At 48.4% G+C, this 13,156-nt stretch overlaps 1 protein-coding gene across 11 annotated transcripts in view; it reads left to right on the forward strand.

Moving 5' to 3' along the window:
• PFKFB3 (6-phosphofructo-2-kinase/fructose-2,6-biphosphatase 3) overlaps nt 1–4,186 on the forward strand; it is an 85,876-nt gene extending 81,690 nt beyond the window's left edge. For 6 of the 11 annotated variants that reach the window (XM_073801516.1, XM_033852330.2, XM_033852331.2 and 3 more), the window contains one exon: nt 1,619–4,186. In XM_073801516.1, coding sequence (XP_073657617.1) covers nt 1,619–1,669 — 51 coding nt within the window. In that variant the 3' untranslated portion in view covers nt 1,670–4,186. The remainder of the gene's footprint in view (nt 1–1,618) is intronic. The other 5 variants (XM_073801520.1, XM_073801518.1, XM_073801517.1 and 2 more) reach the window with 1 other exon arrangement.
• The last annotated feature ends 8,970 nt before the right edge of the window (nt 4,187–13,156 follow it).

Raw genomic sequence — 13,156 nt, forward strand, 5'->3', positions numbered from 1 at the left:
ACTAGGGCTCGGGACCAACGGACCATCTGACCCTCGCGATGCATCCTTGACTTTTAAATTTCAAATGCACGCTAAGAAGAGAATCCTACTAAAGATGTTTTGTCTTGTTTTTCTTTCCCAACATGTTTCTTCCTTCCCCCCCCCCCCCACTATGCTTGAAAGACGAACTGTCTGTCATATTTTCTCAAAGTTTTCTCCTTACTAACCTTGGAAAGGTAAATGGCTCCGTGCATGCCCTCCTGTCCCCTCCACGTCTCTCTGGGTCATGGCATCTCAGCCCTTGGGGCGTCTCAGTCTGCGTGAAGACTGGCCATTGTGAAGTCTGTGACTCATACACCCTGTGCCCCAGAACTTGTGTGCCCCATTGTCTTGAGATCCTCCATGTGTCCAGAGCCAGGGGCACCATGAGCGAATGACGTGGCCTGTGCCTGTGGTCCCCCATGTCATCATTGCATTGCCATCATTCGTGGGTGCTCCAACCTTGGGCATGAGGTGTCCCAGGGTGGGTGGGAGCCAGCACCTCCATCTCTGACCCCACAAGTTGACTGAGTCCTCTCTGGCTGCGAGGCTGGGGGCCTCCCCAGGAGACAAGCCGCTCACAGGGGCTGTCTGATGCACTCGTGGTCGGAGGGTCGGTCACCTGGGCTCCTGAGTCCGGCTGAGAGCAGGCTCAGATCAGGCACTGGCTTCCGTGCTGCCAGCCCTGCGATGGTCCTCTGTAGAGATTCTCCACCTCAGCCCCCCGGTTCACGCGGGAGGGGAGTGGGCCTTGGTGATGCTTACATTTCTGTCTGCCTGGGTTCCACTCTCCCTGCTGCCCCTTTGAGACAGTCTTGGTGGAGACACTCAGGATGCAAGAGAACACTTTTAAAGATTCTGCTTCCCTGTCCTGCAGTGTGGCTCAGTAGGGAGGGTAGGTCAAGAGACTGCTGCTGTGGTGGCAGCCACCGTCTGTTCCCAGCTGATTGAAAACTGTTTTTTAAGGGGGTTTGGGTACTGGCCAGCATCTTTGGGGTGGGGCTTCTGGGCAGGATTGCTTTTATTAGAACGGGGCGAGAGCTTTACTGACACATGCCTTCCCTGCCCGGCTCCCTTGCTTGAGTTCCAGCATCCGAGCTGTGTTCCTGGAATCCAGGTCCCTAGGTCTGTTGTATACCCTGCTGGGAGGAGAGTCCTGATGCTTCTCCAGATTTAACCCCACCCCCACTCCTTCCTCTGCCTGACAGCGAAGCCGGCAAGAGTTTCCCGGGTTGGGGCAAGGGTAGCCTTGGGCTCTAAAGCGTCGTGAGCCGGGGGCGGGGCGGGGGGGGGGGGCGCTAGGTGCTGGCACCCGTGCTTCCCAGGACAGCTGTGACCCACAGGAGCTGCCTGCCCTCCCCTCCCTGCCTCCCTGCCTCCTTCAGGCGGACGTCAGGGGCCCTCCCGGCCCTTCTCCCCTGGGACCCCCGGGCTTAGCCTCCACCACGTTCCTGGGCCACTGTTTGGTAATGATGCTCTTCAGGGCCGTGTTCTTTGTTGGGGAGAGGGGGGCACGTCTCAACTGCATGGCTTTCGTCTTTGCTTTAGAACCCTAGTCAACAGGAATGGTAACCGGCTTCCCCGTCTTTTCTCCCGAAAGCAGAACATGAAAGGCTCCCCGAGCGGCGCGGAGGCCTCCAGGACGCACTGACGCAGCCCCGCCGGCGCCCCGCCCTTTCGCTCCCGCAGCTTTGCTCCTGCCCTTCTGTCTGCCCAAGGCCAGCGATCCCGAGGACATCTCCCGGAGGGCGGCGTGGAGGAGGGGCTGCTGCTCCAGGAGGACCGGGCCCCCGCCTGCCTGTGCTCCCCTGGCCTTCGGGCCACGCGCCCCGCGGACCCCTTGAGGCCCGGGAAGGACGATGTGCAGTGGAGGCGGGACGGCGGCGCCTCCCCGTGGGCTTGTTCATCTCGTCTCTGGACCTTCCGTGCTGGGGAGATGACACTGCCCCGAGTCCTAACCTTAAATGGGGCCTGGATCTCAGCTGCTGAAGGTTAAGGGACACTGAAGACTTTCAGAAGGCTCTTGGTGCCTCTCGGCCTGGACGTTGCCTCCTGCAGGGAGCCCTTGGCCCGTGCTAGGTTGGGGTCGGCCGGGAGAGCCTGGAGCTGGACCTGCTGGTCAGCCAGGCAGTGACCTTCCGCGTGTCGCTCTCCCTCCCGGGTGTGTGTCCTGTCTCTGAAGATGGTGTGGGACCGTCTAGCTGCAGAGGCAGGAGGAAATACGCTGCCGAAAGATCACCGGGGCCTCGCCTTCCAGGGAAGGCTCCTGCCTGGATTCGAGGCACCTGGGACACGGCTCTCCCAGGGCTGCTGGCTCGTGCACTTTTTTTATGGCAGAGAGTGTGACCTGAAAGTCACACCTTCAGGAACTTAGATGTTTGCATTTTGCGCCCTTGGGGTTGGAGCTCTGAAAGGCTGTGGGAGTTGGGCAGCCTGTGGGGAGGGGAGGGACCCCTCACCCCGTAAAACGGCCGGGGAACAAGGGCCTGGCCTCCTCCTTTGGGGCCTTCATCACGTCCTGTGTTTCCCTGGTGGGGACAGTGGCCCAAGCCAGGCCTCGCTCGCGGCCACTTCCTCCGAGAGCCTGGCTCTCCGCTGTCTCCTGGCAGGATTCAGCTCGGTTCCCTACGCTGTGTCAAGCGTCTGCTGTGTGCCCAGCGTGGAGCTGGGTGCCTTGGGCGATTCTGGAGGAGAGAATGTCCTCGTTTGCCTTCATGGCACCTGTGGCATTTTGGGGGCGTGGTTCAAGGCAGGGCTTGTGGACACGTGGTTCTAAACACCTGTAGTTTCTGCCTGCGGGTTTTCCTCTGAGGCCTCCGAGGACTGGGGGAGGGGGGGTGTCGAGGCCCAGGAGGATGGATTTGGACTCAGCGATAGAGTTTGTCCAAATGACCCTTTTCAGGATTTCTGAAAGCCGGTGCCAAAGGTCACCTTCCCTTCCCTTCTTGCCTTCTGCTTTGGGGTCCCACATCCTTACCCCTCTTAGCTTGTGCAGTAGTCACTGGGGGTAGAGGCAGGGGCGTCTAGACAGCTGGAGCTGGGAGTGGGGAGAGGAGCTGTTTTGGGGTTTTTGTTTGAGAGGAGCTTGTAGAAAAATTCACGTTCCTCTGGTTGGGAGAAATGGGCACACGATTCAGACACCCTACAACCAGGTTTGTGGGTTTCACACAAAACCATTCAAATCCTCCCTTCCCTTAACTGGCCATCTTCCCAAGACAATGTCTCTCTGTACATTCCTGTGCAAGACTGGTTACTTTCTCTCTTTCGTGCTGTCTTGTCAGACGTGTGTGTGTGTGTGTGTGTGTGTGTGCGCGTTTGTGTTTTTAGATGGAGGGACCTGCGGCTCTGCTCTTGAGAATGGCTCTCTTATGTCCACCTTGTGGTTCCTTCTCTGGTTGTCGGAGCTGACCCTGAACTTTGACTCTTCTGGCTGGTCTGAGTGGGGTCTTCGTGAAGGTGTGTCCCCCCTTGCCCCTGACTGCCCGAAATCAGTGCATCCACAAAAGATGCGCTTGGCCTAACCCGGGACCTTGGTTTTCAGGAGCCTCAGTGGGGAGAGAGAACATCAGTACGGGCGGGGAGGGGAGATGGGGAGAGGGCGGAGGCTGGGAGACTGGAGACCAGGGGCCTGACATCTGAGGAGGGAGGCGGTGGACAAGGGTGTGTCTGAGCCACGGTCTCAGGGCTTCTGCAACGCCGACCATTGACTCTCACTCCCTCACCCCCCGGAAAACATCTGGGACCAATATTTTTAACTTTGCATGTTTGTTTTGGGGGCGGGCTCACCCCTCTCCTTCTGTCCTGAGACTGTGGGCAAAGCTCTTCGTTTGGGGGCGGGGGGAAGAAAGACTGTTGGAACCACGCGAATGACGTTTTCGTTTCTAATACTTGAAATTTATTTTTTTATTATTTTGATAGCAGATGTGCTATTTATTTATTTAATAAGTATAAGGGATCCTGAAGACGGAAAGCTGTATAGATTGGGTCTTGTTAGTTGGTTGGCTTGGGGGCCTTTTACGTGTGATTTCTGATTTCTCTGTGTTCTGTATACATTTGTCTGAATTAATTACCCGGGATGAGGCTGTGCCAGCTTTCAAACAGGGGATGCCTGTCGGAAATTTGTATATTTTGCAGTTGCCAGAACAATAAAATACCTGGTTGAAATACACGGATGAAGTGCGTCTCTGGTCCTTTTTGGGGGGCGGGGAGGAAGAGTCTTTCATCACACTTGGGGTCAGTACACCTAGTTTCTACCACTCAGCCCCATCGCCTTCCTTCAAACAGGACTTGTAGGGAATTCCCTGGCGGTCCGTTGGTTAGGGCTCTGCGCTTCTACTGCAAGCGCCCTGGGTTCGAGCCCTGGTTGGGGAACTAAGATCCTGCAGGCCGCTCGGCGTGGCCAAGGAGAAAAAACAAAACGGGACATGCAGATTCTGATTGCCTAATGTCTGCATTTGCAAAACAATGTTGTGTCACCTTTAAAAAAAAATGAATAGCCTTTATTTTTAGAGCAGTGTTAGGTTTCCAGAGAAGAGCAGGTAGTACAGAGAGTTCTTGGATACCCCCAGGTCCAGGTATATGTCTCCCCTGTTATTAGCATCTTGCATTTGTGGTGCATTTGTTACAATATTGATGAGCCAATATTGATGCGTTATTATTACCTAGAATCTATGGTTTCCACTAGCGCTCACTCTGTTGTGTGGTCCTGTGCGTTTTGACAAACACGTACTGATAGGTATCTACCATCACGGCATTCAGAATGCCATCCATCCCTTCCCCCAGCCCCTCCAGTCAGCAGCTGTTCTTTTTTATTGATTTATTTATTGATTTATTTGGCTGTATCTGGTCTTAGTTGCGGCGCGTGGGCTTCTCTCTTGTGGCATGCCAGCTCCAGAGCACGAGGGCTCAGTAGTTGCGGCACGTGGGCTCTCTAGGTGTGGCGTGGGCTGTACAGCGCTCAGGCTTAGTTGCCCCGCAGCATGAGGGATCTTAGTTCCCCGACCAGGGATCGAACCCACATCCCCTGCATTGGAAGGCGGATTCTTAACCACTGGACCACCAGGGAAGTCCCAGTCAGCAGCTGTTCTCATACAAGCCCTGCAGATGGTGTTGGGGCCCTGGATAGAATCACAGGAAGGCATTTCATCTTAGGTTCTTGGTCCCTTTCACTTCCCTGCCCTTCCTCCCACCCCCTTGTAGCCCCTTTCAAAGTTCCAATGGGAAGAGACTCAATCCAACTTCCAGGACCACTTTGCCACAACTCAAGCCTGTCATTTTGCTTCAGCATCTTCATCTCTGTGATGAGGGGACTTCCTCAGGTGAGTACGGGGCTGGGTGAGGACATGCGTGTGGTTATAAGGCAGCACTGAGCACCCCCATCGGGCATGGCCTTTGTGACCCGCAGGGCTCTCACCGTGTCTGATTTTCTTTTTCTTTTGTCCACAGCCCCACTGCTATGCTCCAGAAATAGCCCTCACTCCCAAATTAGTCCTTCTGCATCCCATACGCTTTCCAGCCCTACCTTGTGAAGAGAGTAGGACTCAGCAGTTTGGCACCTCCACTGTGAAATGACTTCGGAGGTTGCCACCTGTCACCGGCATGACGGGGCACAGTGCTCATTATGCATTGGGTTCAGGGCTTAAAGAGGCAGCTTTCCCCTTCCACTTCATTGGAAGGCTGCCCTAACAGGATATGTACATAGTTTAAAGTCCCAGACCCGTTGGGAGATGGGAATCCATGACAGTTCTGTGGCCTTTTGGGCAAGCTGAGAGTCATCTGTGCGACAGTGATTGTTATTGAAAAAATACTGAAGAATGAGTCACCAGGTGGACGCATGGTGGGTGAAGGGCTGCAGAGAGCTGCAGGAAGGTGAATGCTGGAAGGACACTCGTTAGGGACGGTCTAGAGCCAGACTGTGGCTCTTTGTACCGGGAAAACCAAGTGAGGGATTCCCCAGTGCAGATAAACTCATTCTGTCAAACAGGAACAGCTGCAACGCCTAAGACTTAATGGTCTTAAGGAGATCCTTACGCGGCCTTACGCGGCCTGCCTGAGGGGTGAGGCAGTTCCTGTCTGCTGTTTTGCAGATGGAGAATCCGACACTCGCCAAAGGTAAAGAACTTCCGCAAGGCTGCTTAGCAGGTGAATTTCAAGGATTCAAATCCAAGTGCCTGGGACACTAAGGTTTGTGGCTTTAAACGTTGTAAAATTTCCCCTCCTCCTATTTCTGGTCTCTCCAAGTTAATGGGAGTTAGCAGTGGAAGAGGTGAGAGGTCAGGTCAGTTTCAAGCTGCCTGCCTGCTGGGCTGGGAGGCATGGGCCGTCTTCCCGCCTTGCTCCCTGGGGTGCCCAGCTGGTGGTCAGACGGTCAGGGTCTTTAGGGAAGTCAGCAGTGGCCCTTCAGGAGAAGGTGGGCGCCCTGGTCCAGATTCTGGACTCCCCGGGTAATATCCAGAATCCTCCTTGCTAATCTTTCCTCCCAAGAAATTGACTAGCACCTTTTAGAGGCAACAGATCACACGGTTGCATAGAGAGGGGATGCCTCGTGGGGTGGGGAGTGGGCATGCGTGCTTAGGGAAGAGTTGCTGCAGCAAATTGACCTGAGTGAACAGAGCTGGTGGCGTCCCTCTCGAGGGCGGGCTGTGCCTGCATTCTTCATGCCAGGTGCTCACACCTGCAGGCCCGGGCGGCCGGCAGGAGCCTCCAGCCAGATTGATTCTCATCTCACTTTGCCCTCGGCTCACTCTCCACTTTTCCCACCAGCACAGTTGAGAGTCTCTTAACTTGGAATTACTTAATAAACTGTACCGGGAGAATTGGCCAACTATTTGGGATGAAAAAGCTAATCAGATCATGTGTTGCACCGTCCATCTAAGTGTTTTTAAAAAAATCAAGCTAGGGCTTCCCTGGTGGCGCAGTGGTTGAGAGTCCGCCTGCCGATGCAGGGGACGTGGGTTCGTGCCCCGGTCTGGGAAGATCCCACATGCCGCGGAGTGGCTGGGCCCGTGAGCCATGGCTGCTGAGCCTGCGCGTCCGGAGCCTGTGCTCTGCAACGGGAGAGGCCACAACAGTGAGAGGCCCGCGTACTGCAAAAACAAACAAACAAAAACAAAACAAAACAAAAAAATCAAGCTATTAACAAAGGAGAAGGAAATGTTGGTGAATATCTAATTTTTGGTTGGACGAAGACCAGGCTTAGAAGCAATAAGATTAACTACAAAGGAAATACTGAGATTTCACACCCTGTGAACATTTTAAGTTCAATGTCATAGAAAACCTTGAACATGAGTAAAAGGAAAACAACAGGCTAACAGATATTTGCAACAAATCCCCAAATTTTTCTAAAATGTAAATTGGAAACACATCCAGAGCAGTAAGAAAAACGTGGAGACTCTTCTAGATCCTTGGACAAAGGCTTTTATTTAATCCTTTCCATTTAAAGATGTGAAAACTGACGTTTGCTGGAGTTAAAAGTTCTTTTTTTTTTATTAAATTTATTTATTTATGTTTGGCTGCATTGGGTCTTCGTTGCTGCGTGCAGGCTTTCTCTAGTTGCGGCGAGCATGGGCTACTCCTCGTTGCAGTGCGCGGGCTTCTCATGGCAGTGGCTTCTCTTGTTGCGGAGCGCGGGCTCTAGGCATGCGGGCTTCAGTAGTTGCAGCATGCAGGCTCAGTAGTTGTGATTCGTGGGCTCCAGAGCGCAGGCTCAGTAGTTGTGCTGCCCGGGCATAGTTGCTCTGCGACATGTGGGATCTTCCTGGACCAGGGCTCGAACCCGTGTCCTCTGCATTGGCAGGTGGATTTTTAACCACTGTGCCACCAGGGAAGTCCCTGGAGTTAAGTTCTAATGGCTGTTTGAACAGATTCAGTTGGAGCTCACATTTTTTTGACACAGTGTGAGTGGTTTGGGTCAAGTCTTCAGCCAGTGCATTAATGTCTTAGGCACTGGTTTCGACCCACAGATTCTGAGATACTACTAAGATCATGTTCAGAGGGAACTCCCATGAAGACAACAGAAGCATGGGGGATTAAGAGGTACAAACTCTTATGTATAAAATAAATAAGCTACAAGGATGTATTATACAACACAGGGAATATAGACAATATTTTATAATAACTATAAATGGAGTATAACCTTTAAAAATTGTGAATCACTATGATACACACCTGTAACTTATATAATATTGTACATCAACTATATCACACAAAAAAAGTAAAAAAGAAAAAGATAGCAGAAGCACAAAACAGAGTACTTCAGCCACTTAGGACTGAAGGGGGCCCTCCGCACACTCCCTGAGAGATGTCTTTGCATGTATTTAATGGTGTGGACGTCCATGGAAGAAGCCTCATTTTTTTCACGCATTAACCACACAAGATTCAACCTCTAGGGTGAAAGGAAGCCCAGGGACAGGCTGGCTTGGGGGACTGTTAGAACCTGATGGTGGTGGGGATGAGGGTGGGCAGTGTGCGGACGTGTCCCCCATATATAAGATATTTCATAACGTTGCATTGTCAATAAGTGCTCTACACCGGGGGTGCAAGCCGTCCATTTTCAGTTCCTTGAGGCCTAAACTTCAGCTGCAGGCATCAGGGCAACTCTGCCTCTGACGTCGGGTTAACTGCGCAAAAGATGTCTCACCTGGATATTCTGACACCTACATTTGGTGAACAGAGGGGTAGAGGGGGCACTCGAGGCCTGGGTGGGCTCAGTTTATTTTCAGAAGTCTGTGCCTTGTGGCAGAATCAAGGGGAGAGGGGAGACTACCAGCCCAGTGCAGTGAATCAATAAGATGACCTCAGGCTTTGGAGAAAGATAGTCCTGGGTTCACTTCTGTCCTCCCACGTTCTTGATGTGTGGACCTGGACAAATTACTTTATATTTTTAACTTGTTCTCCATCCGTAAAATGGGGGAACTCATACCATATTTTCCGTAGAATACACCATCAATTTATTAACTTTTCCTACAAAAGAGAACTAACCACACGCACAACCAATGCAAGACAAAATTCAATTTTGAATGTGTTAAAGGTAGACCAAAAGTCTCCTTAGAAGTGCAGCAATACTGTAATGAATTTTCAGGCTTTTTGTGAGGACTAAATCTTATACATGAAGAGCCCTGGACAGTTCTGGCATAGAGTAAGCACTGGAATGGCTGTTATTAATCTAGTCACGGGTGCCGGGTCCTTTAAATGCAAAGTCGATGCTGTGAACCCCACTTTACAGGTGAGGATACGAGGCTGGGAGAATTTACGGAGACTGCCTGTTGCCGCCCAGACCTAACTGGTGGTCAGCTCCAGGTGTCAGGGCTGAGCCAGGCGCTGTCAGATGAATCCCATGTTAATTAGCAAACGGGCTTTTGTGTCCCTGGGGCTATGGAGAGGACTGTCTGTGTCCAAAAATACGTTAAGAAAATAGGATTTCTTTAAGGGGTCGTGATTCAGGATGCCCAGTCTCTAAGATTCTGTGTTTTCCCCTTCCCACCTGTTTTAAACTGGGCCTCAAGACCATCTTTTGGAGTACCCAATTCCTGGGGTACATGAAGGCTTTCTCAGGAGTTCACCTGCATAGGTTAAGGTTACGTTTTAGGCAAATAGGTTTCCAGATCCTCAACTTCCACATTTGCCCTTTCCAGATAGCCTGAGAAGTTTGCTTAGATTCACAAATAGTCTTTCTCTACTTTGCAAACAAGGCAGAGAAAGGCAAAGCCCTCCCCACCCCAAAAGCACTCACCACAGTGCATTGCACCCAGGGTGGAAACACCTCCAGGGCACCCAAGAAAGGGAAGCCTCCTTTAATGATTAACTCAGGCACTACGCACCCCCAGGGATTTCTTTCCTACCGTATCTCCCTGTTAAACATGAAACTCAGCTACTATTGGAACGTTTTGAATATAGAACAGTTAACGCAATGTGTTAATGCAACAGTTCTCCAAATTTTTGATCTGAAAGCGCCTTTACAGTCTTAAAAATTATTAAAGACTCCAAAGAGCCCTTGTTCATGTGAGTTATATCTATTCATATTTAGTGTATTTGAAATGAAAATGGAAAAAAATTTAAACTATGTTTTAATAATTTATTTAAAAATAATAAACACGTCACATGTTATAACTAACCTATATTTAATGCAAAATAACTATAATTTTCAAAATAGAAATTTTTAGGGAGAAGAATGGCATTTATATTTTTTAGAAATCTCTTTAATGGCAGATTCTCGTATCTGATTCTGTGTTCAATCTATTGTGATATGTTGCTTGAGTTGAAGTATGTGAAGAAAATCTAGCCTCACACAGAAATGCAGTTGAAAATGGGAGGAATGTGTTAATAGCCTTTTCAGATAATTGTGAGTATTCTCCTTTGATCCTACACCCAAACTGGACAAATTATAGTTTCTTAAATGTTAGTTGCAGTGCCAAACCTGAAACCATGTCAGTGAACTTTTTGTACTTTGTTACATTAAAATCCATTTGATTGGGCTTCCCTGGTGGCGCAGTGGTTGAGAGTCCGCCTGCCAATGCAGGGGACACGGGTTCATACCCCAGTCCGGAAAGATCCCACGTGCCGCGCAGCGGCTGGGCCCATGAGCCATGGCCACTGAGCCTGCGCGTCCGGAGCCTGTGCTCCACAACGGGAGAGGCCACAACAGTGAGAGGCCCGCGTACCGAAAAAAAAAAAAAAAAAAAAAAAAAAAAAAAATCCATTCGGTTGATCTTGCTCTTTGGATTGATTTTTTTTAAACCCACACGTGATTATATAACATCCAACACTGGTCATTTGGAAAATATTGATTCACTGAGTTATGAAGATCTTCCAGTATTGACACATTTCATAACACAATATTTAAAAACAATCATGTTGATTCATCTCCCTCTGATATCATCTTCTTAAAGTATTGGAAAGCAATTAACCTTATAGTGATGGATTCAAGTTTTCTACAGTTCTAACTTTTACTTGAAAACTTAAAATGGCCAACAAATACTGTCAGTTGTTTTCCTTAAAGTGATAAGCTCACTTCATTCATTTTTGAGGAAATGTCTGTAAGTATTGTTTTATAATTTAAAGGTTTTTAAGGGAAATCTGATAATTCCCATGCATAAAACCTTTCAGGGACCACCCATTCATTTCCCACAAAAAAGGACAGGATGTTAGTGTGGCAGGCAAAGCCCCCAAGCCAGGGACCCTTCTGATTACCTTCCAACACCTCCCCTAATGACCTCCAGGCCTGGTTACCCCAGCTCCCACTGTCTGATCCTCTGTGATTTTCAGAGTGAGCCATGTTTTCTATTCTTGACCCTCTCCACATTCTTCTCTCTCTGCCTGGATCACAAATCTTTACCCCCAAATTTAGCCAAGTCTCACGAATCCCTTAAGACTCAATTTTAGGTGTCAGTCTTCTGGACTGTCTTCCTTCATCCTTGTGATGGTTAATTTTATATGTTAATTTGATTGGGCCACAGGGTGCCCAGATCAAATGTTATTCTGGGTGTTTCTGTGAGGGAGTTCTTAGATGAGAGTCACATTTAAATCAGTAGACTGAGTAAAGCAGATTGCTCTCCCTCATGTGGGCGGACCTCATCCAATCAGTTGAAGGCCTGAATAGAGCAAAAGACTGACGTCCCCTGAGCAAGGGGAATTTTCCTGCCTGACGGCGTTTGAGGTGGGATATGGGTCTTCCCCTGCCTTTGGACTCGGCCTGAAATGTCGGTTCTTCCTGGGTCTCCAGGCTGCCGGCTTTTGGATGGGAACTACATTGCTGGTTCTCTCGGGTCTCCAGCTTGGTGACTCAACCTGCAGGTCTTGGGACTTGTCAGCCTCCTTAATTGTGTGAGCCAGTCCCTTATTATCTATCTATCTATCTACCTATCTATCTATAGCTCTCTATCTCTCTTTCATTATACCATTATATAGCTGTATGAAAACATGAAGTTTAAGTATGGGGTTCTCTGAGCGTATATAATATTAAGGATTGTATTAATTGATCAAGGTTCTCCAGAGGACCAGAACCAGTGGGTATACATATACATATGTGTATATATATATATATATATATATATATATATATATACACACACATATGCATACATATATATATATATACACACATACATGATAAATACATGATAAATAATAACCAATCTCAGAGCAAATACGCTGATGGTGAATGAGTGAAAGAAGGGCTGTCATTTGAGAACTCTCGTCCTTCTGTTTCAGGTTACTTCAGACATTTCTATCTTTTATTAACCAAATTGTTTTTCACATGATTAATCACAAATCACATTCTTGGCTGCCATTCTGATCATACGATATTTATCAGATGCTGCAGTGGTGACCAATGGACAAAATGACACTCACCCAACTCTGCATTTCTCTCTGAATCTCATCTATTTTTTAAAAAATTTTTATTGAAGTATAGTTGATTTACAGTGTTTTGTTAGTTTCTGGTGTACAGCAAAATGATTCATATATATATATTCATATATATATATATATATATATATATATATATATATAGTCTTTTCCATTGTGGTTTATTACAAGATATTGAATATAGTTCCCTGTATATTCCTTTCCTCTACAGTAGGAGCAATGTTCCTTTGCTATACAGTAGGAGCTTGTTTATCTACTTTATGTACAGTAGTCTGTATCTGCTAATCCCAAACTCCTAATTTATCCCTCCTCCCCCACCCCCTTTCCCCTTTGGTAACCACAAATTTGTTTTCTATGTCTGCGAGTCTATTTCTGTTTTGTAAATAAGTTCGTTTGTATCGTATTTTAGATTCTGTATATAAGTGATATCATATGATATTTGTCTTTCTCTGTCTGACTTACTTCACTTAGTATGATAATCTCTAGGTCCATCCATGTTGCTGCAAATGGCATTATTTCATTCTTTTTTATGGCTGAGTAATATTCCATACATATATATGTGTGTGTGTGTGTGTGTGTGTGTGTGTGTATACCACATCTTCTTTATCTACTCATCTGTTGATGGGCATTTAGTTTGCTTCCATGTCTTGGCTATTGTAAATAGTGCTGCTATGAACATTGGGTGCATGTATCTTTTTGAATTAAAGTTTTCTTCAGATATATGCCCAGGAGTGGGCTTGCTGGATCATATGGTAACTCTATTTTAAGGTTTTTT

The sequence above is a fragment of the Tursiops truncatus genome, chromosome 2, assembly GCF_011762595.2.
Source record: "Tursiops truncatus isolate mTurTru1 chromosome 2, mTurTru1.mat.Y, whole genome shotgun sequence".
NCBI lineage: Eukaryota > Metazoa > Chordata > Mammalia > Artiodactyla > Delphinidae > Tursiops > Tursiops truncatus.